The 25,871-nt window shown below is 41.9% G+C and overlaps 1 protein-coding gene across 5 annotated transcripts in view; it reads left to right on the top strand.

The window, feature by feature from the left end:
- Nucleotides 1–397: 397 nt before the first annotated feature.
- Nucleotides 398–25,871, top strand: part of rasa3 (RAS p21 protein activator 3) — a 62,794-nt gene continuing 37,320 nt past the window's right edge. The window contains exons 1-3 of one of the 5 annotated variants that reach the window (XM_050043277.1): nt 398–546; nt 1,410–1,482; nt 8,650–8,893. In XM_050043277.1, coding sequence (XP_049899234.1) covers nt 8,839–8,893 — 55 coding nt within the window. In that variant the 5' untranslated portion in view covers nt 398–546; nt 1,410–1,482; nt 8,650–8,838. The remainder of the gene's footprint in view (nt 547–1,409; nt 1,483–8,649; nt 8,894–25,871) is intronic. The other 4 variants (XM_050043203.1, XM_050043393.1, XM_050043311.1 and 1 more) reach the window with 4 other exon arrangements.

The raw sequence follows: 25,871 nt of genomic DNA on the forward strand, positions 1-25,871 counted from the left end.
TTAGCTGTGTGTCAGCATGTACAAATAGTAGTCAACTGACATCTCCCTCACTCTGCTGTCAGCTTTGCTTCATCTGTGTCTGTGAGCAGTAAGTGTGCAGAAAATTAGCCTGCACTTTTAGCAGTTTTGGATTCGGTGACACCCCTGCACCCCCTCTGAAATCTTCACCTATGCTTCATAATGTAGCAGAGCTCAGTAGTCTACATCTGCTATACATTTGCAATCGCTTATTGTGCTCTCTAAAAACTATATCATCCTCATACTAGTTTGAGAACATTGTTAAAAAAAACACAAATTATGGGTTATATTTTCTCTCCGTTTTGTTAACAGAGCCTCCTGTTAGAGGTGTTCCAGGCACGTCCCACTGGTAGGAGGCCCTGGGGCAGACCCAGAACACGCTGGAGGGATTACATATCTCGTCTGACCTGGGAACACCTTGGGTTCCCCCAGGAGGAGCTGGAAAGTGCTGCTGGGGAGGAGGACGCCTGGGGTGCTTTGCTTGGCCTGCTGCCCCAGTGACCCAGCCCCAGATAAGCAGATGAAAATGTATGGATGAATGGACATGGCACTTAGTTCTGAGTTAACTCCTTAGGCTGAAAATAAGTCTTTAATTATGTGAAACTGTTTAACTTGCATTAGGCAAATCTCACAGCAAAATTAGGACCAGCATAAATCTATAGACCAGTCTAAAATATCTGTATGACTATTGCTTCCATCCTGTAAATCTTGTAGTTGTTGTCACTGGCACATAAGTGCACACTAGGTGGTGCTATAACACTGATGTTGTTTCACTGCTGCAGTAAGACTTTGTTGTCTTAGCGCTGACAAATCTTAAGTCATTCAAAGCAAAGTTTGGCAGTGCTGCTTAATGGATTCTGTACCACAGTGAGCAACAACATAAAGGACATTGATGTCTAAAGATCTGTCTTTCAAACAGCTTTATTAAAATAAGTCTTCATGCAGCCATTCATCATTTGAAGAGACCAATCATAATGCACTTTGTATTTACACTGTAACTCACATCTGATTCTGTTAAGTAAATCTTGCATGCTCTATATTTAATGTATTTAAGTCTGCGCATGTACTGCACATTTGGTGTAACTTCTTTCCTTAATGTACGGCTCTGCTAAGTACACATATATCCACACATATCCTACTTTCTATGAGGCTGTTATTTAAACTGCAGATTTTAATTGAATCTTGCATAAAATAAACGGATTGAATATAATTCTTTTTTCAGCTTTTGTTTTTCTCATTTACAATCAAAGACCTTGGATAAATGTTTTGATCACTAATTTAACTGAAAGGATGGAGAAATGACTCTGCATGTGTTGCTCGTTAGTTTTTCTTTAACCCTACTACTAGCCTACAGCAACATTTCTGTTTTTTTGTATTTTTATGTTCTACAGATGCAGTGTCGAGGATGGAAGAGGGTGGAAACAATCAACTCAAAATAACAAATCTGATCAACATGGAGGATATGTGAGTTGAAAATCTTAAAGATACATTTGCATTGATATTCTGTCCACATATCAAACCACATGGATTCTTCTCAAATTTGATTCATGTACTTTTCAGAGATTTCACTTGTTTTTTTCCATAATACCAGGATTAACTTTGCACATGTCAATCCGCCATCTGTTCAACCCAGTGCTCTCTGTCTCTATCACATAGATCCATTCACATATGTACACTATACATAACGGTGTGTGCTTCCACTTCAAAAAAAGAAAACAGCCCAAGCCACAGTAGGGAGGGCTTTGTGTAAGCTTGCAGTTATTTTAAGTGTGCCAACGCCCTCAAACACTGCTCTGGTGGCTGGCTTGTGCATAATAAAACAACAGTGAGCATCCTTTCACTAATCTGCTTAGAGTCAGCATCTGCCTTTTCTTCCTCTTTCTGTCGATGGTTCTGCATTGTCACACATGCACATACACACGTACACAGACAATGTTTGATGCCACTTATAGACATATTTTGACACCCATTCACTTTTTTGCTCAAGATAAATTAGACCTCCGAAATAAGAGGGGCCTTTTCTGTTCCTCTGTCTTATACTATTAACACACTCACACACACACATGCCGTTACACATAAGGGCTTGTGGTTTACCACAGGGCGTAGCCACTTTAGCTAAACTGAAATAAATGCACGTCATAAACGTCTTAAAAGCATTATTTCCCTGACTGATGTCGTGCATACAGCTACAAAAAAACTGTATACTCCTCCCATTTTTGTTCTCAGATATGATACTGCTTTGGTTGTATGTCAAGATAGGAGCAACCCTTGACTCTTGCATTGTGGTCTTATATCATGGTGATTTGACTGCTGTTACATCTGTGCATGCAAATGTAAAGTCAAGAGGATACTCCCCAGTTTACCTGCTGGACTAAATGTTCTTTGAATGAAGCTGGGGCCTGAGTCTCTTTCCCGTCTTGCCACTAGCTGCACAAACATGCAGCTGACAGGATGTGGCCAACATAAAGGATCTACAGTATTGTTGTTTCCCCCCTGTGCTAGGCTTTCTTTAATATAAACTTGTCTTGTGAGAGGTTATTTATATAACAGGAGTAATACCATGGTTATTATCCGTGGAAGTAGCAATAGAGTTTCAGAGGAGATAGTCAAAGGCACACAAACCAACTGCATCACTGATATGCACGCGCAGGCACAATATGCACATTCAGCTGGTGCTGGCAAAAGTCCTCAGATGTACTTTACTGCAGCAACAGTCAGACACAAGTAAAATGCATGTATTCTAAAATGAATTTATGCAAAATATAAGCATCAAAATATACTTAAATGACCAAAATTGAAGTGCTATTGGAAGTTTAAGTAAGTTTATGTCACTAATGTTGCAAATGGTAAAAGTGGGGATCATTTCAAGTACTTTAGATGCTGTTGGGGAGTTTATTTTATAATAATGCATCATTTGTTTTGTGTTATCTGACCTGGTGGAAGATGTATTCAGTTCTCAAAGTACAGATGCAGCAATGGGGTGGCTGTGGCCCAGGAAGTAGAGCGGTCGTCCACTAATCAGAGGATCGGCGGTTTGATCCCTGGCTCCTTCAGTTCGCATGTCAAAGTTTCCTTGGGCGACATACTAAACCCCAAATTGCCTGTGTGAGTGCGTGTGAATGTTTAACTGATGAGCAGGTGGCACCCTGTATGGTAGCCTCTGCTACCAGTGTGTGAATGTTTGAATGGGTGGATGGGGCACACTGTGTAAAAGCACTTTGAGTGGTCGGAGGACTAGAAAGGCACCATACAAATCCAAGTCTTTTAACCATTAAAAAAATACTCTATCACAAGCATTCGAATTCCCACTTTGGCACCGAAGTATTATCAGCTAAATTTATTTACAGTATCACAAGTTAAAGAACAAGTTCTGCAGGAAAAAGCCCCCTGATTGTGTTCTTCTATTACATATTACACTGGTAGTGAGTATGTATTGATGCATAAATGTATAAGCAGCACTTTACTGTTGTGTAGTGGAGTAAAAAGTACACATTTTTCCTTCTAAATGTACTGGACTAGAAGTATGAGTGGCATAAAAGGGAAATGTACATGGGTAAATGTGCTTAACTTCATTCAGTTAGGTTTTAGGGTTGTTTCTGTGTGGGGACCGTCATTTCTCTCCTTGAGCAGAGTCTAACAGGCTGACGCTATAGCAGTGAGACACACTGTATAGCCTAATTAGATTTAGAGCTGTTCTAAAGGAGTCACAGCTAATCCCAACACTTTAGCTGGCAGCAGAAGCACTGCAGCTAACCGTCATTCCTGGTAAAGAGACTGTCCGACTGTTCTCTTAGTCCCACATCTCTGCAGGGTTGGGCTCAGCCAGCTGGGTTTGTAGAGTGCTCCAGACCAGAGCCAGGCTATTTTGAGGAATGTGGTCATGGTGATCTCAGAGGCGTGGTCCTAAGAGGCTCAAGTGTGGGCTGATGATGACCCTGTGTCTTTCACCTGAATGGATGCTAAACCCTGACCAGACATCCCTCCCACAGGGCAGGCCCGAACCTCGTCCATTCTTCCATCTGTTAAATTTGGCCCGAGATCAGTGTCAACAGGAAAACAGGGACAAATTAATTCTTTCCAGGTTACTGCTGTCTTGCTTTGTGAATGCCTTTAAGAACATTTTCTCTTTTAGCTCTGTAATTACCTTGTTTCCATCAGCTCCCTTTGCTTGTTTGTCACCAAGTTAGTTTAATAGCAATTCAGATATACTACTAACATTTATTGTTTTATCTGTATATTTAAATTATATCTTTATGAGACACAGACTTTTACTTTTCTAATCTTGATGGCATTTGACCATTGACGAAATGTGTATTGACCATAAAACCAAGATGATCTCGCTCCCTGACACTGCATTTTAGGATGAGTTAGGGGAGATTTGCACACTTGATGCCCGCTCTTTGATCAGAATCAATCATATTTGGTGATGCACACTGTTTATGGAACATTACAGATATTATAAAACACTTAGTAATGGCAAGTTGATGTTTAAGTTTAAGTAATGATGGACTTGCTTTTGTCTTTGTGAATTCAGCTACATATTTCTGTCACTATGAGACCATACTGTAGAAAACAAACCTCCCCTGACTCACCTCAAATTTACATTTTGCTTCATGAAACATGGTCAATTCAGTTTAGAAGCAAAGGGCTAGGCCTATGTCATGCCTTAAATGTCACTGTGCTGCCTTTTAGGGGATATTATTGTACACCATGTACGCTGAACTTGGCAGTGTCCACACAGTAGTTGTAATGGGGGTGAGGCTAATCCATAGTCGTTTACAGCCTATAAAGCTCAGATCATGAGAGCAGCAATAGATCATTCGCTCCACAGAAATAACAGTTTAAAGCTGTTTTGTTGCTTTTTGCATCTGCAGGCTGTTTGTTGTAGAAAACAATCTGGGGAGATCCAGTTCAGTCAGACCCAATGCTGCTGCATGTGGGGCCCATAAAAGGGTAGTCACAGTGAACAGCCACACATAATGCATTGCTAATTCTCAGAGAGGAAAGGTAAAAAAAAAATGCTGATGTGTACAAGTACTGTGACTTCGCATTGCCAGCAGTTACAATTATATATTTTGAAATCATTCAACATTATGAGCTAGTTTTTTCAATTCAGAGTCTAGCCATCCTCATGACGCTGTGGCTCAGTATGAGGGGTGATTAATGCCAATGAGGAGCAGGAACGTTGGAGCCTGTATGAGGGGCAGTTCATGCCAAAGACAGGCAGAAATGGTGTGTTTAGCTCCTTTTACACTGTCAGATTTTCGGTGAATGTTGGGCCGTTTTTCCGGCAAGCTGCGAGCGTTTAGACACACAGAGCCGGATTGGCGAGTTGATCCGAGGTGCCCATTTTTCTGCCTCGTAGGGTAGACATATTGGCGGAACCTTTTCGGTTTAAAAAGAACGAGGCGCCCTTCCGCCACAGGAGGGGCTGTTGATGACTTGTAGGAGGAGCTGTTGATGACGCTGCACATGCGATCCACTGGCAGTGGACTAACAGGAAACAGCTGATAGCAGGAATGAGCAGCTAGTGCTAGTAGCAAAAAGGAAACGCAAACCTGACAGACACTGTAAAGATGAGCAACTGGGAAAAACCTGACAGACACTGTAAAGATGAGCAACTGGGAAGACAAGGAATTGCGCGCCCTTCTTGTCCTCGCAAATGAAAAGACCATTAACCGTCAGATGACAGGAACGGTGAAGGACGGGCCAACTTATGAGAGAATCACCGAAGGACTGACCAGCCGTGGCTTCCCTCGGAGTACGTCACCAGCGTTGCCAGGCTTACGATAATTATCGTACTTGTACAATAATTTGGCCCTCTGTACAATGTACGATCAACAATCCCAAAAAAGGTCAAATGTACCATAATTTGACCATTTCATGAATGTGTGGTTGTAATCAGTGCCAGAGTTTTTTTTGTGAGCCCTGAAGGCATCTGTTCCCATGTGACATGTTTCCAGCCAATCGCACTTTGCTTAGCGTGAGATACGGGTGACGTTTGTCTCTGAACAATGAGCACGATTGGCTGAATGGTCAGCTGTACCTGCCCCACGAGGCGCTAGGACCCGTCAGGAAGTTGAGCGAGAATGAGATTCAAAACAGAAGAAGAAGAAGAGGAAAAACAGAAGCAAGGAAAATGGAAAAAAGGTAAACCAAAAATGTAAACATTAGAGTGACTACATTTGCCTATAGCGCATCAGTAGGATTGTTATTTTTGTTATGACGAATGTACGATAATTTCCCTCAAAATACGATAATTTTGAGTCTCTGTTATGATAATCCTACATTTCCCACCTGGCAACGCTGTACGTCACTGTTTATGTCACACGCTGAGCTACATGTTTTGTTGCTTGCTCACATGCCCCATTGCCCCAAAAAAGGCGCATTCTGTATGAACAAAAGTAGGCAGGTGGCATTTTGCTGCACTCCCCGATTTTGTTTTTATACTGCCAATGCTGAAAGAAGACTGATTGGGCTTTCCTGCAAATTCCTATTCAAAAAGGGCTTTTCATTTGTACTGGGAAGTCGGAATTTCCGAGTTCAGCTGAAACACCCCCGATGTCAGATTTCCAGTGTTGGGCAGCATTGTCACTACAACTAGTGACGTTACTAATCTAACTACATTTCTCAGTAGATTGGTGGTAACGTTACTACTTCTAAGTCAAATAGCTTTTCAGTAGCCAAGATGATTAATTGACTGAGTACTGCAGTAGTGTCCTCGAGCTCTTTTTCCCAGGAAAAGCTTTGAAGTGCAGCTGACTTTTTTTTCTGCCGAGGCCTGGATAAAACTAAGGACAATAACACCGAGGATGAGTAATGTGCCTGACGCCAGCGCCACACCCAGGCATGTAGATGAGGGAGGCATTTCCGCATGGCATCGCATTCTATTCCTTCAGTTTATTTTTACTTGCTTCTTTTGCTACTGGCTTTAGTTGGCAAGACCTGTCCTTCTCTGCCTGTGATTGGCTACATTGCACTTTTTGTCATGTCTCTCACTGTGCGTCTTGCCCATAGACTGTATATGTATAGTGAATATGCAGTGGATGCCAGAGAAATAGACACAACCAAAATAGGCCAAGAAAAGAGACATACTGATGTCACATGTTATTTGCAGGACATGTTCATGTTCTTATGTCATCCAAAAAAGAGAATTTTTGATTTAGGTCTGTTATTTTTATTATTATTAATATTACTGTCTTTTATTTATTATAGATTTATGACTGAAAAACATATTTTGGCATTCTGTCTTTGAATTACTGACACAGCCAGATAGCCTACTAAAGGGGCCAAGACAGAGAAATGCATTAAGTCGGAAGAGGAGAGAGGAACAGAGAGAGCAATAGGCCGACTGATGATGTCATAATATTGGACATGTTCAAATGTCAAAGAGTCTTCAAAAATTAAAAAAAAAGAAACTGAACGCAACTGAAATCAGTTGACCCTTCACTAGGTCCCGCCCCCGGACTGGCCAATCATAACGTAGCATCGGGCCGACTCAGGCCAGTGTCCGACAACAACACAGCTGTGCTGCATTGACTCTAATGCAATTGTTTTCGATTTCCTTCATTTTCAGGCTGGTTTTGTGGATTTGGAGCTAAATGTTGTGCCTGGGGCACGTCGTGTATTAATGATACTCGTTACCTGGAGAGGTTGGAAAAAGATATACGTTTCTTCCCTGTTCCAAAACCAAAATCAAACCCTGTAAAGTGTAGGGTTAGCTAGCTAGCTACTGAAGATATAGCCTACTGAATGTATACACATGCTGCTTTTGCTTTTTAATGTTTATAACAGTGAAACAAAGACCGACCCTGCTGTACAGGAACCAGTGAAGGGAAGCAGGGAAACTTTGCTGATATTCAAGCAGCTATGTGTCATCGCATTGTGCACAGATGACATTGTTCGACTTCCCCTGGAGATCCCTGCCCGTCCGGCGGCGGAGGTCCGGATGCTAGCGGTGGCACAGGGGCGAAGCCAAACACACACTGCGATGATTTCGATGATATCGACAAAGTTTCCCTTTATATTCATTGTCTTCTGTGGCGATCAGCAGTGATGTGGTGGTTCACTTTTACACTGTGATCTGTAGCCTATAGTTCGGCTTTAGCTTCTAACTATCTTTGTCTTTTTAACCTGTTGTTGCTGCTGAGTCAGTTTGACATCCTGGATATATCCTTCAAACACAGACTGTAGACCCCTCTGTCTGCTTCTCTCTGGAATCACTGTTTCATTTTCCCAAAAATGTGATAATATTTCTTCAGGGAGTGCAGTTAGTTACAGTATGAGCTCCATGTTTACTCTGACAGCTTGTCAGACCATCACAAAGGGGCGGGGCTTAGTGAAAGATCAATTGCCAGTTTTCTACAAGGGTGTGATTGTTGTTGCATGGTGTAACAGTAATTTGATCTATAGCTATAATCACAATTATGTTTAACCTTTTGTCAAACTGCGTTATTATTATTATCAGTCTGTTAGAGTGGGCGGGATTTTGGCTGTCCTCAGTTTCCTCAATGACACCACTTCCTCTCTTTCTTCTGTGGCACGGATTACCCTCCATACATATTTGTGGGCGGTGTTGTTTGGAGCCACACCTCCACTGGCGCTGCTGCTGCTGCTGCTGCGGGACTGAAGCTCAGTCTGCCCGCTTGTTCTCCACCAGCCAGCAGAAGCAGTGCTCGGGACCGGAGTGTGATCGCTGTCCGGACAGCATAGATGTGCAAAACCCCTGGATTATCCGTGCGCTGGAGAGACCAGAACCGACCACCGTGGAGGACTGTCTTTATCTAGTCGTCAAAAAAGGGAAAGAGCCACGGGGAAAGCATGGCGGTAGAAGAGGAAGGTCTCCGGGTTTTCCAGAGCGTTAAAATAAAAATAGGTAAGAAGAAAAAAAAAAATCCCTACCCCCAGTCTGAGCGCCTCAATGGATGGCTCCATGTTAATAACGGGCCAAGCAGGCAGTGAGGGCTGGAGACTGGAGGGGGCACAGATCTGTCTTGTTCCTGCTGTTATTGTAATTCAAATCACACGCTTTCCTCTCAGCGCTGTAAACCAACTGTAAAAATGTAAAAAGGGAGGAAAAAACCGAGAGATTCAAAAGCCTTGTGGGAATCTGGCAGCTGGCATAAGAATCCAAATCATGTGTGTTGGAGGTTCACATATGGAGACTTGAACTGCTGGGTGATATTTAGCAGGCTGTGCAACATAAAGGCTCCACAGCTGCACAGATCCAGATGCCTTTTCTGGACACTTCAGATCAAATAAAGCTTTATTACACCTTAGCTGCAGCCACCCATTCATGTTATTGCAAGCCCCTCTTTCTCTCTCTGGCCTCCCCCACTCCTAGCAGCTTTATGCTTAACTGTCTAGCTATTGATTGTTAGCCCAGATTTCTATTTTTAGATATCTAGCTGGTCTCCAGTGAGTACCCCTGGTTTGTAAGAGGCATGTGGTGCATGCATATCTTGTGAATGGAGCCATGAGGAGGCTGAGGACAGTTTGCCACAGAGGATTTAGAAGATTGTATCATGCATTAAGATTAAAAAGTTATTTTTCATTATTATTTTTTCAAGTAAAACTGTAGTAATTATATAATGGAGGCTGCACCTAACCACATATATCTCAAGGATTGAGCATATAATAATAATAATAATGAGAATATTATGGGGAAGAAATAATAGTCATATTAACACAAGGGGCCTGTAAGCTTACTTTTAAGTTACACTTTTGACTTATGTAGTTGAAAGTTGAAGCTAATGAACATTATTTTCTTGATTAGTCAGTTCATTTCTTGTCTTCAGATAGTTTGTGTTCTCCAACCAACCTCGGAAAAGCCAAATATTTTCAATTTATAGCTCAATAAAACCAACAAAAGCTGCCAATTTTCACATTTGTGAAGTTGTAATTAGAGAAGATTTGTGCCAGTTTTGCTTGGAAAAGTAATTAAATCATAAATCAATGATCAAAAGACATGTTTTCATCAACTTATCTTTTGTTTGACCAGTTGTCTCAGCTGTAATTATAGTAAACTATAGTGTTTGTTTTGTCAGGGGAAGAAGTCTCAAATGCTGCAGTCCGACCTGTTTGATAACATGTTCTTATTCTTTTATCCTGTTTAATATCAAAACGTCTAAAGCAAACAATCATTTCCTCTGTCTGCACTAAACTGTTATCTCAGGTCAACACGGGGCGTTTGGAAGCGTCTGCTGTCGTTTTTCACCGGCATCTGGCGGGCCATTCATCCTGGCTCTGCTGTCCGGTTTGTTTTGACTCCAAACATGCGACAGGAGGGATGAGCGGAGGAGAAAAAATGACAACAAACACACATACAAGCTGTGGTGGGGCTGTGTGATGATGCCAGCCAAGCATCAGACAAAAACACTCTGATGGCCCTTTTTTTTGGTGTGTGTGTTTCCAGTTGAGCCGATGCACAGGCTGTGTTTTTAAGCTCCTTACCTGCTGTTCAAATTGGCTGGAAACAGCTGGAGGGAGGACTCGAGTTTATCAAATAGTCCGGTCCCAGTGAGATGATACGCTCAGACCTGTAGCTCCGGGGAGAGCTGTAATGTCAAATCACAAAGGCCCTGTTAGATTGGTGCACTTTCTGAATGAGTGTTCAGTCAGCCAGCAGCGTTGAGTTCCTGTGAATGAAAACTGAATGAGTGAAGGACCTCTGGCCGTCACAAAGTCTTTCCTAGATACAAGCCTGCCTACTAATCATGCCAGCAAAGTGCAGCGAGCTGTGGAGGAAGTGCTCAGATCCTCTACTGAAGCAACAGCGGCAATAATCACACTGTAAAATCCTCTGTTAAAGTAAAAGTCAGTTTTTTAAAGTGTACTTAAGTAAAAGTCCAAAAGTTTTTTGACCTAAATGTACATAAAGTATCAAAAGTCAAAGTATTCATGCAGAAAAATCTCCCCTGTGAATTAATATACTGTACATCACAAAATTGTTATTAATATATTACTGTGTCAGTCATATATTAACTTGGATTCATTTTTTAACTTTTCAAAAAAGATATGATGGACGATGGCAAACAGTTACAGACATTATAAATTCGACCAGGAAATGGAAATAACATTGAATATATAATGGAACCACAGCCTCAATGTAACTTATGGTTAATGTAATGTATACTGGCTGTGTATGGAAATGAAAAAAGATTTTGATGGCAAAAAAAATCTAAACTTTTTCTGGAAGTAAAGTCATATTTTGTAAAGTAACTAGTAGAGCTACACCAATTAGTCGGTAGGTCACTAGTCAGAGCATTGTTTTCATAATTGATTCATTGGTTAAGTCATTTTCTTAAACAAAAATGCCAAAAAGATGCTGTTTTTAGCCTCAAATATGAAGGTTTTCAGCTGTTTTTTGTTTTTATTATTGTAAACTGAACATCTTTGGGTCTTGGACTGTCTGCCAGACAAAAAAAAGACATTTAAAGACGTGACCCTGGACTTAAAGAAACAGGGTTGGACATTTTCGGACATTTTATAGACAAAACAATTAATCAGAAAACACTTGGCAGATTAATCAGCAATGAAAACAGTCATTAGTTGCAACAGTAGTAACTTACAGTTGTCAAATAAATGAGAGTACAAGTATAAAGTGGAAAAGTAAAGCAAGTATCTTAGAAAAGTTCAGGTTGCCGTAATTTGTACTTAAATGTACTTTGTTACATTCCTTTACTGGTAAACCTGGAGTTATCTAGAGGAAGTTTACAAGCTTTATAAATATGTCATGACTCTTCACAGTTTACTGGCGAAGAACACTTATGTTATCGTCACTTCCCATCCTGGACTCTTGAGTTTCCTCAGTTTTTGTTCCTCTGTAATGTCGTACAGTGACGACAGTAGAGTTTACACTGCCTTGTTTCCTAGCAGCAGTCATACTCGCTGTCAGTCCGATCCCCACGGCGCTGTGCTCCCAGTAATGTCTGTGTAACCCTTGCATCACATTGTTTTCATCAAAGTCTTGTCCTTTGGCATGAGGCTCTGCGGTTGGCTGATGACTCAGAGCTGAAGATCCGCCACATATTTGTCGAGGAGTGAGGGACGGAGAGAGGGCTTATTATTGTTACACTCCACCAGGTGATGACTGTCCTCAGTTTCCTGGAGGAACACACGAGTTTCGGAAACCGAACGGGGCTACTGGGTCCGGGTCTGTTCTGTCTGGCGAACACAGGAAACAGGAAACTACCCCCAATTCACTTCCTGATTGGCTGGAATAGACTACAAAAGAATTGTGTTTTTTCCTGCATGGCAACAAGCTAATGCAAAGCAGATGTAGTGAGACACAGAGCGAGGGACAGAGGTGGTGTCTCACATACAGGAGCAGGCTGTGCTTCATCTGTCAGCGGCTGTGTCTCCGTCTGCACTCGGAGAGACGGGGGGATTCTCAGTGGCGCAGCTGGAGTCGGGACTTTGTCACTAATTAACAACAACATATGTGCATTCGACTTCTGTGTCGCCGCTAGGAACATTGTTTGACAAAGTCGGACAGATTCAGAACACTGGAAAACACATCAGGCTAGAAGAGAGCGCAGACCCCCACCAAGGCCAATAGTCCAGTCTTTTATGAAATGCAAATCTGCAAGCACTACCACTATATGCGTCTGGATATACTTCTAATTATCTCAAAATATGATTGTGCCTAGATGTAACCTCATCATTTTAGCTGTGCATTTATTATGTACTTCTAAACGGGACATATTTGTTATTTCTCAATACCTCTGGTGGAGTTTATGGTGGGCGGTTTGCATTTGGAGTACGTCTGAGTATAATAAACTGCATGATATATGTGTTTTTACGTTTCCATAGCTACACCTTGTGGTGCTACAATTGTGCCGGTTCTCCATAAGGACTGCCGTCTTTATTAAGTTTGAGGATTACTTGTACTCGTGAATGTTGTGATATGGAGTCATTGTATTCCTACAATTGGCTTTGTTTCGTCACTATTGAACTTTACCACCATCTACTAGACTTTAAATGTATTTCATTTATGCCGCCAAGTTCAAATGCCAAATCTCGCACTGTTAACGAATGTGAAAAATAATTTGTGTTAGTTAGTTTGCTCCAAACTTCAATGTGTTCTTCCTCGGTCCATGCTACACCCTTCCTTTAAGTGATGAAAATCAGGCCGGTAGCCTAGTTTTTCCGTAATGCTGTTAACAAACAGACTAAAGTCGTGTTTTTACCAAACACTTTCTGTATTGTACCCCTAGAACTGTACATAACCAGTATAGACATGTACCTAAACACTAGATCTGTTTTGCCTTTCCACCGCGGACAGCACTCTTAAATGTAGGTAGGGTTGTTACCAGGTGGTGATAGCTGTGTCACTGCTTCGTCCAGAGCTGCTGTATTTCCTCTTTACTTGTGATCAGCTCATTGATTGTCCATGGAACAAGGGTACCTGACAAATTTCATAACAAAAAAGAACAGGCGGGAGTGTTTATAGTCACTGTCATGAGATTGTGCATTGAGTCCTTGTCGAGCAAGAGTGTCACTTCCTCCTAGACAAATCAATGGACTGCAGTGTTTCTAGCTCCACCTTTTAGTATCGGATCAGGATGCTAGGTGTCTCAACAGAGGGGTAACGAAATGAAAAAAAGGGACGGAATTGAATGTCTCTCTTGGTACCATGCACAACGTTTGACAGTGGGAACGCACAAAAAAAAAAAAGCGTTCTTACGTGTAACAAACTGAACTGACCTGAACAGGACTGCTTGGTGGAGGTGATGGCAAAGAAAGGCAAACAAACCGAACCGAAAACATAACCTCTTTGATGGAGGTAACCATATATTGGTTTGTTTAAATGTGTAAAAATAAGTTACATCTAATTAGTTAATATTTAATAAACATTTTAAACCCATGCGGCAGTCTCTGTGGCTGAAAATGAAGCCAACACGGAAGTGCCAAAAAGGCAGGTCTTTGAGCGGCCACTTGAGCCTGCTCAGAAGCCAGTCAGTCCCCATAGACCCCCGTGTTAAAATGGTCAACTTAACAGCAGAAATAAACATGTTTGCAGCCTGGTACAAAAAAACAGTTTTGGTCTCCATAGCTAATTTCCCCCTTCGTGACAACTGTGAATTACATAACTCACTGGTCTTTATTTTAAAAAAGTCAGGCATCATTGAGGGTGGGTTGCTTTGAGTGACAGGCGTCTGCCGATGGTGTCTTCGGCTTCTCAGTCAGATCCACCCCTCGCTCCTCCACAGTGCCAGCCTCTTGCCCAGATATAGTCACTTCTGGCTCCAAAAAACAAGATGGCGATGGCTAAAATGCTGAACTTGAGGCTTCAAAACGGGATTCCACAAACTAATGGGTGATGTCATGGTAGCTAAGTCCATTATTTTTACAGCCTAAGCTTAAACTCCAGTGCTCTGTTAGGTCAGTGACTGACATCTCTGAAACAGTTAACTATTTAATGAATTAGTTTGTGCTGTACGTTTATAATTTGCCCTTTAATCCCACATTAAAGAGTTAGATCCTTCTAGAGTTCAGTGTGTGCCTGGTACCAGGTGACGTGGCCGTGGATATAAGTTATTGGATTGGCACTGAGAGTAGATCCCCACTGAACTTGGCATCAGATCTCCTCGTACTCGACCTGCACTGCCGAGGGTTTATAGTGTTACTGCAGCACTGTGGCGCAACAGTGCAAGTTTAATTTTGGATGTAGTGACGATAGTGTGAGTGGACCACACTGAAAGAAACACTAGATTGCGTATTGTGTAGAGGAGGTGAAGTGTTGGAGGTTGAGCAAACAGGAGTGGGCGGCTCAATTCAAGCGGCTCAGGTTGGATGACTCGGGCTGGGTGAGTCCGGGAGGGAAAAGTTAGCCCCCTCCCTCCCTTGACAGCTGTCCAACAGAGGTTCCCAAACTCCCTCCAGATTGAAGTGGAGTGACGCTGAGAGGGAGAGGAGGAATGTTATGTGTGTGTGGAGGACTCCCACTCTTATTTAGGTGAAGGTTTTATTTACTAAGACAAATGATGATGCTATGATTGCATTATGAGAGGTTGTGTGGGGGAGGGGTTGGCTTGCATACCACCCCTGATGTGTACATATAGGCGTTGATGTATATATGTGGCAAGTTCTCCATTTTGTCCTAGAAGGCTGACTTTCTGGGAAGTCGTTTGCTGTAAACATGTTTGTTGACTGTTTAGACGCAGGCCGTGTTTCGGTCCAGGCAGCTTTAGGCTGGTGGAATAATCCGGGTTGGGTACAGCAGCTCTCTGTGCACTCGATTATGTGCCCTCCATGAGAACACAGTACCAGGAATAATGGGGAAGTAACGCCATATAGGCCCAGCATGCAGGGTCAGCAGGGGTAAATAAAGGGCTGCACCCAGAGCGCCACTCCTTCAGGATGTCCTTCACATGCCCCGCGGGAGAAGTCGACAAGATCCCTCCCTGGGATGACCTCTACCTGCTGACAATGACACGAGCATGTAAACATTTACATTGGTGTTCAGTAGAGAAAGAAACTCAAAGTGTCAGAATAAAGTTACCGTATTGTTTCTGTGTTGTGAAAAAGCTGAATTGCTTCAACAAAAAGTGGTTAAAAACGTCCGTGGCAAATGGCTCCACATATGCTGATTAAATCAGGTTTTGCAACAGTGTTACTCTCCTCTGGCAACTCAAGCAATGTCAGCTTGCCACATACAGCGACTTGCACCCAACCTATTCTCCCTTTCCTGTGCTTGCAAAAGATATCATATCTTCTCACCATTGTGTGTGCCAAGCCTGTTTGTGAGTATGTGGGGGAGAGTTGTTCTCATTTTACGTCTTACAAAAACAAACAGCGTATTCTGATAAAGTCGTAAATGCACGAGGAAGCCAGAGGAAGCGTTGAGGTGAAACTGACCAGGACGCACAAGCTGTCTAAAGCTGTGAAACCAGCTCTGTGCAGTCTAACTCCACCATGACACCACATCCTGAACCAACATAACGAGTCTCTGAGCCTGCTTTCTGAAATGAAAGCAGATTTTAAAGCTGATCTTCCCCATACAGCATAACTCCACTGCATATGCCCCTTTTGTGTGTGTGTGTGTTGTGTGTTTTTGTTTTACTCAAGTTTTCCATTGAGACTAACAAATCTGTTTGAACATTAGCTCCAGGACACACTAGATGGAGAGCGAGTTTGATCAGTAACTGAACACTGGTTTATCACAGAGACTGTGGTGTAGAGTGCAGCCAGTCTCTAACTGAAAACTCCATGTCTTTACACAGTGTTCCTCCCCGTGCTGCTCAACAACTTCAGCACAGCTGGTGGACGACTTGTGACATGGCTGATACAGTCAGCAGTTGCAGCCCAGTCGCCGGAGGAAGAATATTAGCGCTGCACTTTTCTGCAAACCACAAATAAATTACACTTATACATGTTATATGTATCATATCAACCATTGTAAAGTGTCATAATGCTGCAGACGACTGTTCACAGTCAACAAAAAAACCCCGTTGATTTTGCGAGTCATTGCTGTTTTCCAAGCAACTTTTTAGTCACCAAAATTTAGTGTTTTGTCGCAACCCATAGCTGCCTTTCCTGCCAGGATTGTGACTCAAAAAGCGTTTTTTTGTTGTTTTTTTAACCGAGACATTACCACTTTTCCTCCCAAGATGGTGGACCGAAAAGCTGTTGTTGTTTTTACAGAGTCATGGCTGCTTTTCCTGCTGGGATAGTGGCATGAAAAGCAGCTTTTTTAAAACAAGACATCACTGGTTTTCCTGCAGGAATAGTAGCATGAAAAGCAGCTGTTTTGTACCAAGACATTGCTGCTTTTCCTGCCAGGACTCCGACCCAAAAAGCAACTTTTTTTAAAAACCATGATATAACTTCTTTTCCTCCCAAGATGGTGGCCTGAAAAGCAGTTGTTTTTTAAAGTTGTGGCTGCTTTTCCTGCCAGGATAGTGGCGTAAAAAGCTGTTGTTTTTCCAAGGACATTGCTGCTTTTCCTGTTGGAATTGTGCCCCCAAACGGTTTACTTTAAGCCAAGACACGGTCTTTTCCTAACCATAACCAAGTGGTTTTATGCCTAAATCTAACCAAACGTTAACCACAGTGTTGTTGAAATGTTAAGCTCTAATATGTCCATTAGATAATTACGCGCAAATGTAACATATCTTTGGCTAGCAAAAACGTTCAGTGCCAACGTTTGTTCTTAAGATTGGTTTGGCAGTTGTTGCTTCTGCTACTGTGACCAGCTAATAACCAAACCAGCTGTTAAATAATAGGACTATAAGTATTGACACTAGCACTTACCAGTGTTACAAATATATTTTGTGCTGACTAGATTTGTTCAAACCCAGAAAACATTATTGTAAATTGTGGTCAAGGTCCCAAATTTTCTCAAGACATTAAATATGTCGGGCAGAATTTAGGAAAAATGTTTCTAAATGATGCACACATAACTCGTACCATTTAATGTTATGGTGCAACCTTAGAAACTATAGTGCCTTGAGCTTCAGTTTGTTGCTCAGTGTCAGAATGTAAATGTGGCTTCAATTAAATACGAAACAAGAAGATTCATTGTTAACTATGTGTCATGTGATATATGTCATGTTGTCAAACAGGGCGGGATTTTTTCTATCTGACCTTTAAGCTACATATTCTCCACCCAACTCTGTGTTTTGTATCAAACATTCAGCCGGTTATTTATTACCACGTCCTGCAGTTGCCCTCCTCAGAGCTCCGAAGCTGCCTCTTTAAGCTACTTCTGACAAAACTGTCATTGTCAGGAACATGTTTGAGCGGGGGAGAAGATGATGATGCAGTGGTGGTTTGCTGCAATTTTGAAAGTTTGTCACCGTCTGACGTCACTGACGAATATGCACGCTAACTACAGAGGACTAAACCTTTAAGCAACCACCTTTAATACAGGAAAAAATACAGAGGAAATTTAAAGGGTGAAAGCAAGGTTAGAGGTTACCAGGCTTTCAGTGGGTTTCAAGACGAGCAAGTGAGAGTTCAAGGAGGTGAATGTGGCAGCCTGTTGGCCATGGTGTTGCTTATTTTCCTCTCAGCGGTGTCTGCGAGTCGGGCCTCTTGACGAGTGCTCATTTTGATTACTGCAGTTGATTCACAAAACAAACATTTGCTTCCAACTGTGCTTTTTAAATCATAGTGCTTGTGTTTTTTTAGCTGTCATGAGCTACTTTAAAGGGGTATTCCAACAATTTTACACAGGGTTTATACAAAGTTTACTTGTAATGGGGTATACTGCTGTATATAGTCTACTGGCTCTTATAATGTGGCTCTGGAGAGAGCTTTACATAGTCTGAAAACATACCTGGTGGTGTCATTAGAGGTTATCTGGGCTTTGTCTTCAAATCTTAACGGAAAGTTTGTGTTACAAACTGGGGTTATGGAGCATTGAGGTATAGGTAGACTTTTTCCTGATTGCTTTAGGCACTATATTTTAAATTGTAGGCCATTTAAAAAAAAAAACTCTACACACGTACCACAAAACCTTTCACCAACCAGGAAAACATTATCTCTTGCAAAAACTCCTTAAACTCTCGGAAAAATTGAGTTTCTATGTGAATACAGTACACACAAACCATCATTCTAAAAAGCACACAAAGCACCAACTGCACATTAATGGTACCATTTCGGAAATTAATATCAGTACTCTTAAAGTTATAAAGATACCAATGGAGTTCTTCATTCGATACCAATAATGTGAATGGAAGGGCATGGATAGCCGTACTTTAAACGTTTAGGTGGTACCTCAGCATGCTGAACTGCCAACTCTGTCAAACACATCACGTTCAACTTCATCACAGACTGTATGGGTTGTAGCTGTTGCTGCAGGAGTGTGAGTTCTACACCGGGGACAGTTGAGCCCACCCATACACACACAGTGGCAGGGCTAACTGTTAGCACCTCATGTTAACTTAATTATTGACAGGTTTAATGACAGAGCTGTATCGTTTTTTGTTGTTGTTGTGAGTTTTTTGGGACTATTTAATAGCTCAGTGTTGGATGTTAGCTGCTGCTGCTGTGTTAGCTCGTGCTAACCAGGCAGACATGGACCTGACCATTTACTGGGAGGAGAACGGCCCTGGAGACAGCAGCAACAGAAAGTTTGATCCTGTGGGGAGTCGGGATGGTCTGGGATCAGACCCCTGCGCAAAAAAGAGCAAATGCAGAAATCATTTGACTGAAGAAATATTTCAATACTGCTTGGTACTGGGTTATTTCGGTCGATACCTTAAAGTTATAGAGTACCGATGTCAAGCCCTATGGTATAATGAAAAACACTTGTGGCTGTTGCTTTTTCTGTGTGCAGCAGTTTGCCATAAAGTTTTATCAAACATGAAGTAAACACACCAACACACAGGTATCCAAATGTGTAAAGCATATGTGATGTGTATTCCAAACATAACACACTACCCATTTAAATAAGGGTGAACGTTTTTTCTCCCCTCATAATGTTTTAGTAACACTCCTCAGACAACAAAAATGCAGTAGAAGAAAACAAAAACATTTGGGTTAGAAAAAAAGGGGCAGAAAAAATAGGCCAGATCTCGCCCAATTCGTGGGTCTGGCCATAAGAATTTTTTCCACACCACATGTGATGTTGTGTTGAGCAGGCAGCACATGTGTTGATCTGGAAAGGCAATTGGGAAACCAGTGTTTAGAGTTTTGGTAAAAGTGTGTTACTGAATTTCAAACGAAGTGTTAAGCAATACTACAATACATTTTTGCAAAAAGTGTGGTATAGAATTTCACTGAGTGGATGTAAAGCAGAGAATGTGCATTCAGTTTGGCACACTTGGTAAATACATTGGCTATTGGTGTTTTGGAGTCAAAAAGAAGTGTGAGGAAACTGGAAACCGCCTTTCAAGATGGCGCCCCATTCATTTTGATGACGTTGAAGCTTGAGCACTTTGGGACCCACATACAGCATTAGTTTTCACTTACTGATTTGGCTTTTCCAAAATGTCACATTTTTGTCGGACCTAATGGCTCATTTTGACAAAATAGAAATTCATGTTAAATAGTTTGTGACTTTCATAAAAAGTTTAGTTACTAATTTCACAGCCGTTTTTTGTATTTGACCATAAGAAAAGGTTTTTTTGAGCCACTGGGTGCACAAAATTTGCAAAAATTTCCCCACAGTCCAACTCTGTTTGTAGGTTTGAAAGATGTAGGCAGTCGAGACCTAGCAAATAACGCTATAGAGCTGCATCGTGGGAAGGGTAGAATTCAAGGTGTTGGAGTCTGGCTCACAGTTGGGGCTAAAAGCCAGGATGTTTTCTTGTTTGTTTAATCAGTCTTGATAATCTAATCTGCCCCAATGCTATGAAAGTACAATCCTTAAGTGCAGGAGAAAGCCTTAAAGATCGGACAATGGGATAGGAACATTTTCAGTGAGTGTTGTGAATGAGTAAGGAATTGACTGATAATGAAACTAAATGCAATTCGCAGACCGAGTTTCAATGATACAGTGATATTTTACTGTGGAATCAAAGCCAAAGCTGTGAATATCCGCAGAGCAGGCGTCTGTGTGTTTTTATGTTTAGTCATTTTCAGAAAGACACTAATGACTTACAGTTTTGTTTCAGTTCTTGTTTCAACTCTCTACTTATGACCGTCAAAGGAACTGAGTATTAACTGTGGGATAATAAATTGTCGTCTTACAAGTTTCAGTCCTTCTTTCCATTCTCACGATGTCTCTCTCTCTCTTTCTCTCTCACTCTCTCTCTCTCTCTCTCTCTCTCTTTCTCTCTCTCTGTCTGACTTACACTCCCACACACACACACACACACAGTCACAAACACACACTCAGGGGTAACTGGGTTGTTCACTGCTTTTAAACTACATCTTGGATCCAGTCGAAATTCCTTTCTCCTCATCTCATTTCCTGTTGTAGCTTTCTCCAAAGCTAACCGCTCTCCAGTTTTCTATCTGACTGACTTCTCTCTCTCTCCGTCTCTCTTTCTGCAGTCTTCCTCCTCTCTCACCCTTGATTGAGTACACTGCTTGTATTTTTCTCACTAACACCCCCCCCCCCCGTTTCCTTAAAGCCTGTGTTTCCCAGGCCTGCTAGTTGAGCACACAGCCACTGAAAGCATTCACGCCTGTGTATCCTCGAATGTGTTCATGTCAGAGGAGATTAGAATAACGAGTGGAGCGGCGCGTCTGTAACTGTACACACGAGCGTGGCCGACTGAAACCAGTCAACAGAGGAGGAAGAGGAACAAAGCCACACATTCACCGCATCCATTACATTGCTTCAATCACTTGAGCTTCCTCATTTCTGCCGTCTTCGCCCCCTTTTTCGTCACTTTCCTCCGCAGGAATGAGGCAGGGAGTCGACCTTTTTTGATGTGTCGTTGTGCTCCCGTTCACTCTCGCCCTCTTTGGGGTGTTCCTGTCATCATTATTTCCCCGCAGCTCTGCTCAACGCCCCCATGTTTTGTGTGCACACCACCGCGGTGCTTGCACACACACACACACGTGCCAAGAGTGTGTCTTTGCACTGGGTGTTTTTGCTCAGATACTAGGGCAAGATATTCTCCAAGGGCAGCTGCAGTGATGCTTGATGAAAAGCGAAAGCTGCTGTTGTTGTTGTTTTTTATTTTCTGCTTATTTTTTGAATCTTGAGGAGAGAAAACGCGCCCCCCTTCTGAAGAAAGTAAAAGAAAAAGAGAGAGAGATGAAAAAAAAGGGGAAGCAACCAGAAATAGAGAAAAGTGAAATCAGGTTAAAGCTAATTTTGAAAAGGAAAACAAAAGCGACAATGCAACACAAGCCCCACATACATGAAAAGCCAAGTAAGGGGGGTTCAGACAGAAAAGAAAAGAAGAAAATGACAACTCAAGAACCAGGATTAAAAGAAAGCAACAGAGAAACACAGCCGTGCTGAGACAGAGGATTACACATTCTGGTTTTATAATGGCGTGTTGAATGGCAGACTCACTCTCCATCAACAAACAAAAATATGCAAAACCTGTATACTTCGCCGTCACTGTTGTGATAACCTTCCCTTGAACCGACAAACTGCTGCTTATCAACTCATCCAGAAAGACAACTGTCCAGTACTTCCTTCTGCCCTGAACAGGAAGCTGCAAGATGTCACTCTGTATCTGTAACCGTGGTAACGACGAGGCCGACGCTGCTTATGATACATCACTGGTGGTTTTGAGAATTTTAGCCTAATAATTACAGATTGCATCGTTAGTCAAAATGATGTTGTCAGAAGCAGAGTTTTCAGGTGATGCGTTCACATGCTCACACAGTGTTGAGCAACAATTTGAAATTACATTACAGACAGTAATCTCATTCACGCTCCTTGTTATTGACATTTTGTTGACTTGTTCGCCGTCTTACCCGGAGTTAGATGGAGTGTTGATATTAATTTATTACCAGCCACACAGGACTGGTATTGTTTTCACCCTGTGAGTGTGTGTGTGTGTGTGTGTGTCATCATGGTAAATGTGGCCCTGGAGACACCTATGGTAACAGAAGCTTTGGAGTATTTCGCCAGATGTTTATATGTCTGTCTGTCTGTCTGTCTGTGGAAAAATTTTGTCAATGCGATCGCGTCACAACTGTGCATGCAGGTATGCTAGAAGTGGGGGCACAGGAAGTAGGGAAGAGGCCATTAACCCCCCGACTTTATGGCCCTGGACCACATTTGTTTTAAGTCACGGATAGCTGAATCATAGCTGGTGTGCAGGGCTCAACTAATGACTGTATGTAAAGATGGACGAAGCTTCTCCACTTCCTCTCCCTATACAAAAATGAAGCCAAAATATCCGGATTCGGCTGTCGCCATTCAGCACTGGTGGCGTCATTTGGAGCCAGAGTCAAGGTAGAGCCGATGGTTGCAGTCTTGACTTCCTGCCCATACACTCGTCCAACTAGTTCCAAGCAGCACCATTGATCACAAGTACACCGATTAGCACACAAAGCTGTCAATCATGACATCAACCCCTTTTTGATAGCGTCAAATAACTAAATAAAACTAAACCTATCAGAAAAATGAACACTTGAACATACATCAGCATGATAGGAACTTCCCAAAATGAAAGCATCTTTGGGAAAAAAAATTTGACGTGTATTTTGATATTTTAGTTGGGGCGGGGTTTATGACTCATACTGCAGCCAGCCATCAAGAGGTTTGCTGTTGAGTTATCCATATTTGTTATACAGTCTGTGGTCTGAAGAGTAAGGATTGCCTGATTGCCCAGATCAAGTAAAATGCCATGTTGGGCTAGTAAATCTAGCAACTTATTTGCCTGATGGGAAAATGGTAAAAAATAATTAAACACATTGTTTTTCTGGAGCTGATGATGTAAGAAGCTTTGGAGTGAGCTATCTCGCTTCCTTCTTATTTCTGGTACACATGCGCAGTACGGATCAGGCACACAAGAAAATGGCAGCAGGTAAAGACAAAGTTTATAAGCTGACGTGTGCAAACAGGAGTTTAGCTGGGTGGCATTAGGGCATGTGGACAAAACTCCATCTATGCATTGTGCAGTTTGCTGCAAGTCTCAGTGGAAAGCGGATAAAACTAGTTAATTTTCCCTACAGTTAACCTTAGTTTTTGTTGTTATTAGATAACTAGACTCACAAGTCAGTCTTTAGACGCTTTGCTTAACTAAAGACTGATGTCTTTCTCCCTGAGTTTGTGTTTAGATGGGTGGATACAAATTCAGAGTTTAAAAAAACTCCCTACGTTGGAGAACCAATAGTAAATCCGCAGGGCAGTCCTTCGGTGGCTCGCTGAACTCTTGTGCTTGTAAACATAGCTCAACTGCGTTAAAAGTTTTAAACAAAGTCGCTGTAAGTCCTTCATTTCCACAATCTTGTGGACTGAGCACACGTTTGATAAAACGGAGTTAAATCTCTCGGCATCCATTTTCAAGCTCTCTGTGTGTTTGTTTCCTTGCGGACGAGAAAAGGGGGAGCGCACATTTCCGGGAGGGCGTGTCCTTTTCAAAAATGCAAGAGGCGTTGGTTTGTTGGCAGCCGTGTTAAACACACTTTAGAAAGGAGTGTCCCCAGACTATCAGAAGGCAGAGATCTCTGATTGTCTGGTGGCGAGACTATTAGATAACTGCTAATAAATAAAACAGTTTGTATAGGGGTTAATAAAAACAATTAGGTTTTCGACCCACTTCCCAAACAGGCAAGTGAAAAAAACATTGACTCTGCAAGATGGTCTCTAGTTCTCACTGCGTTCAGAAGACACAGTGGATTGGTTCAGGATGTATTAGCTTGTCTTTTTTAAAACAGCGCCAGTCAAACCTCAAACAGTTAAAACAAACTTGTAGAAAAAGCGACAGAAATATGACATTTCTGTTTGTTTCATATATTACATTGAAAAACGTTACAGTCAGGACACAAAGATGTGATGTTTTCATTTGCCGCATCTTTTTATCATTTCAGCAGATGTTTAAGTCACATGCTTGATGTCTGCTTTAATTTATTTGCTAAGTCTGTTTCCATGCACTTTGTCACATTTTGTTCTTGTCAATACACAAACGTCTCTGCCCCGTCAAGCGTAACAGCTTTTTTGCGATAATTTTAAGGTTGTTTCGGGTTGTTTGTGCTTCCATCGAACTGTTTGCATGCACATATTTTTTTAAGGATCCCTTTAGTTTGGTGATAAAGTATTGTGTCTGACATACGCACTAAGTGTGACACTTTACAGTTGTAGAATAAACCTCTGACTGGTGGACAAATGATGTAATCTGACACTGGTTATGAATTATGTCGCTGTCTCTGCATGAGGTCACATATCTTTGGTATGTCTGTGTTGCTGGGGTTTTTTGTTACTTAATGTATCTGCCGGCTTATACGCTTATACCGATACATCCGTGACAAGATAAAATTGCTCAATAATATCATCAGCTGGTCTGAATTCATGGATGTTGAACTTGTATCCACCTACGCAGAGAACTTTTCACCTGTGTTGCTACACAGGTGAAAGTGAAAAAACTGAAAAGTGAAGACAAGTAGATGTTCACTATGATGGATTACTTATCTCAAGTCTCTGCAAGTTAATTTTCCTGCCGTATTGGCATGAGTTGGAACCTCTGGGTGCTGGAAAAATGCACTTAATCAGTTGAAGAACATTGTGAGAATGGTCGTCAGTACTATTAATAAAGCACTGTTTGTAGTTAAATGTAAGTAGATGCCTTAAAATATACAGATTTTATATGAATTGTATTTTTTCTGCTTTCCAGTGGCACAGATTTTTGCACAGAGATTTGTTTTTACGCCGCGAGTTGAGTCATTAAACACACACACACTAATACACAAAGCTGAGAAAGCTGTGGTAATCCCATGATGTTTTGGTTACTAGGATGACTTGGATGGTGCAATCCAATCAAGGGACCTCACAGGTCATGAATGAGAGCAGGAGGAAAACAGAGATTGGAGGGAATTCGGGAGCAGGAGAGGTGAATGAGGAGGATTACAGGAGAGAGAGATAAAATAAATGTGGGGGCATAAACGAGAGAGAGTCGGAGGAGAAGAGGAGACGGGAGGGAGATGTAATAACAGTGGGAAGTAAAGGGATAAAGACAGAGATAAGGGAGACTTACGTCATCGCCCTGCTCTCGCACACAAACACAGACAGAGTCGGATTCTGTAACAACAAATCGAAGCAGTGGGGCGTGTGTCGTGTCTTGCAGCTCAGGTGTCCTTTTAATTTGTGAATGAATGTTGTTATTGTGAATTGTTTTGTGATGAACCACACACTGCATGAATCAGCCCCGAGAGGAGCAGTCATAACACAGTGTTGTGTTCCAAACCCCACAGAGATCCACTTAATCATCCGTGTCTGTCTCAGTGTGGTTTTATGTTTATCGTCTGCGTAGATAAGCCACTATTTCATAAAT

The sequence above is a fragment of the Epinephelus moara genome, chromosome 1 (genome assembly GCF_006386435.1).
Source record: "Epinephelus moara isolate mb chromosome 1, YSFRI_EMoa_1.0, whole genome shotgun sequence".
Lineage (NCBI taxonomy): Eukaryota > Metazoa > Chordata > Actinopteri > Perciformes > Serranidae > Epinephelus > Epinephelus moara.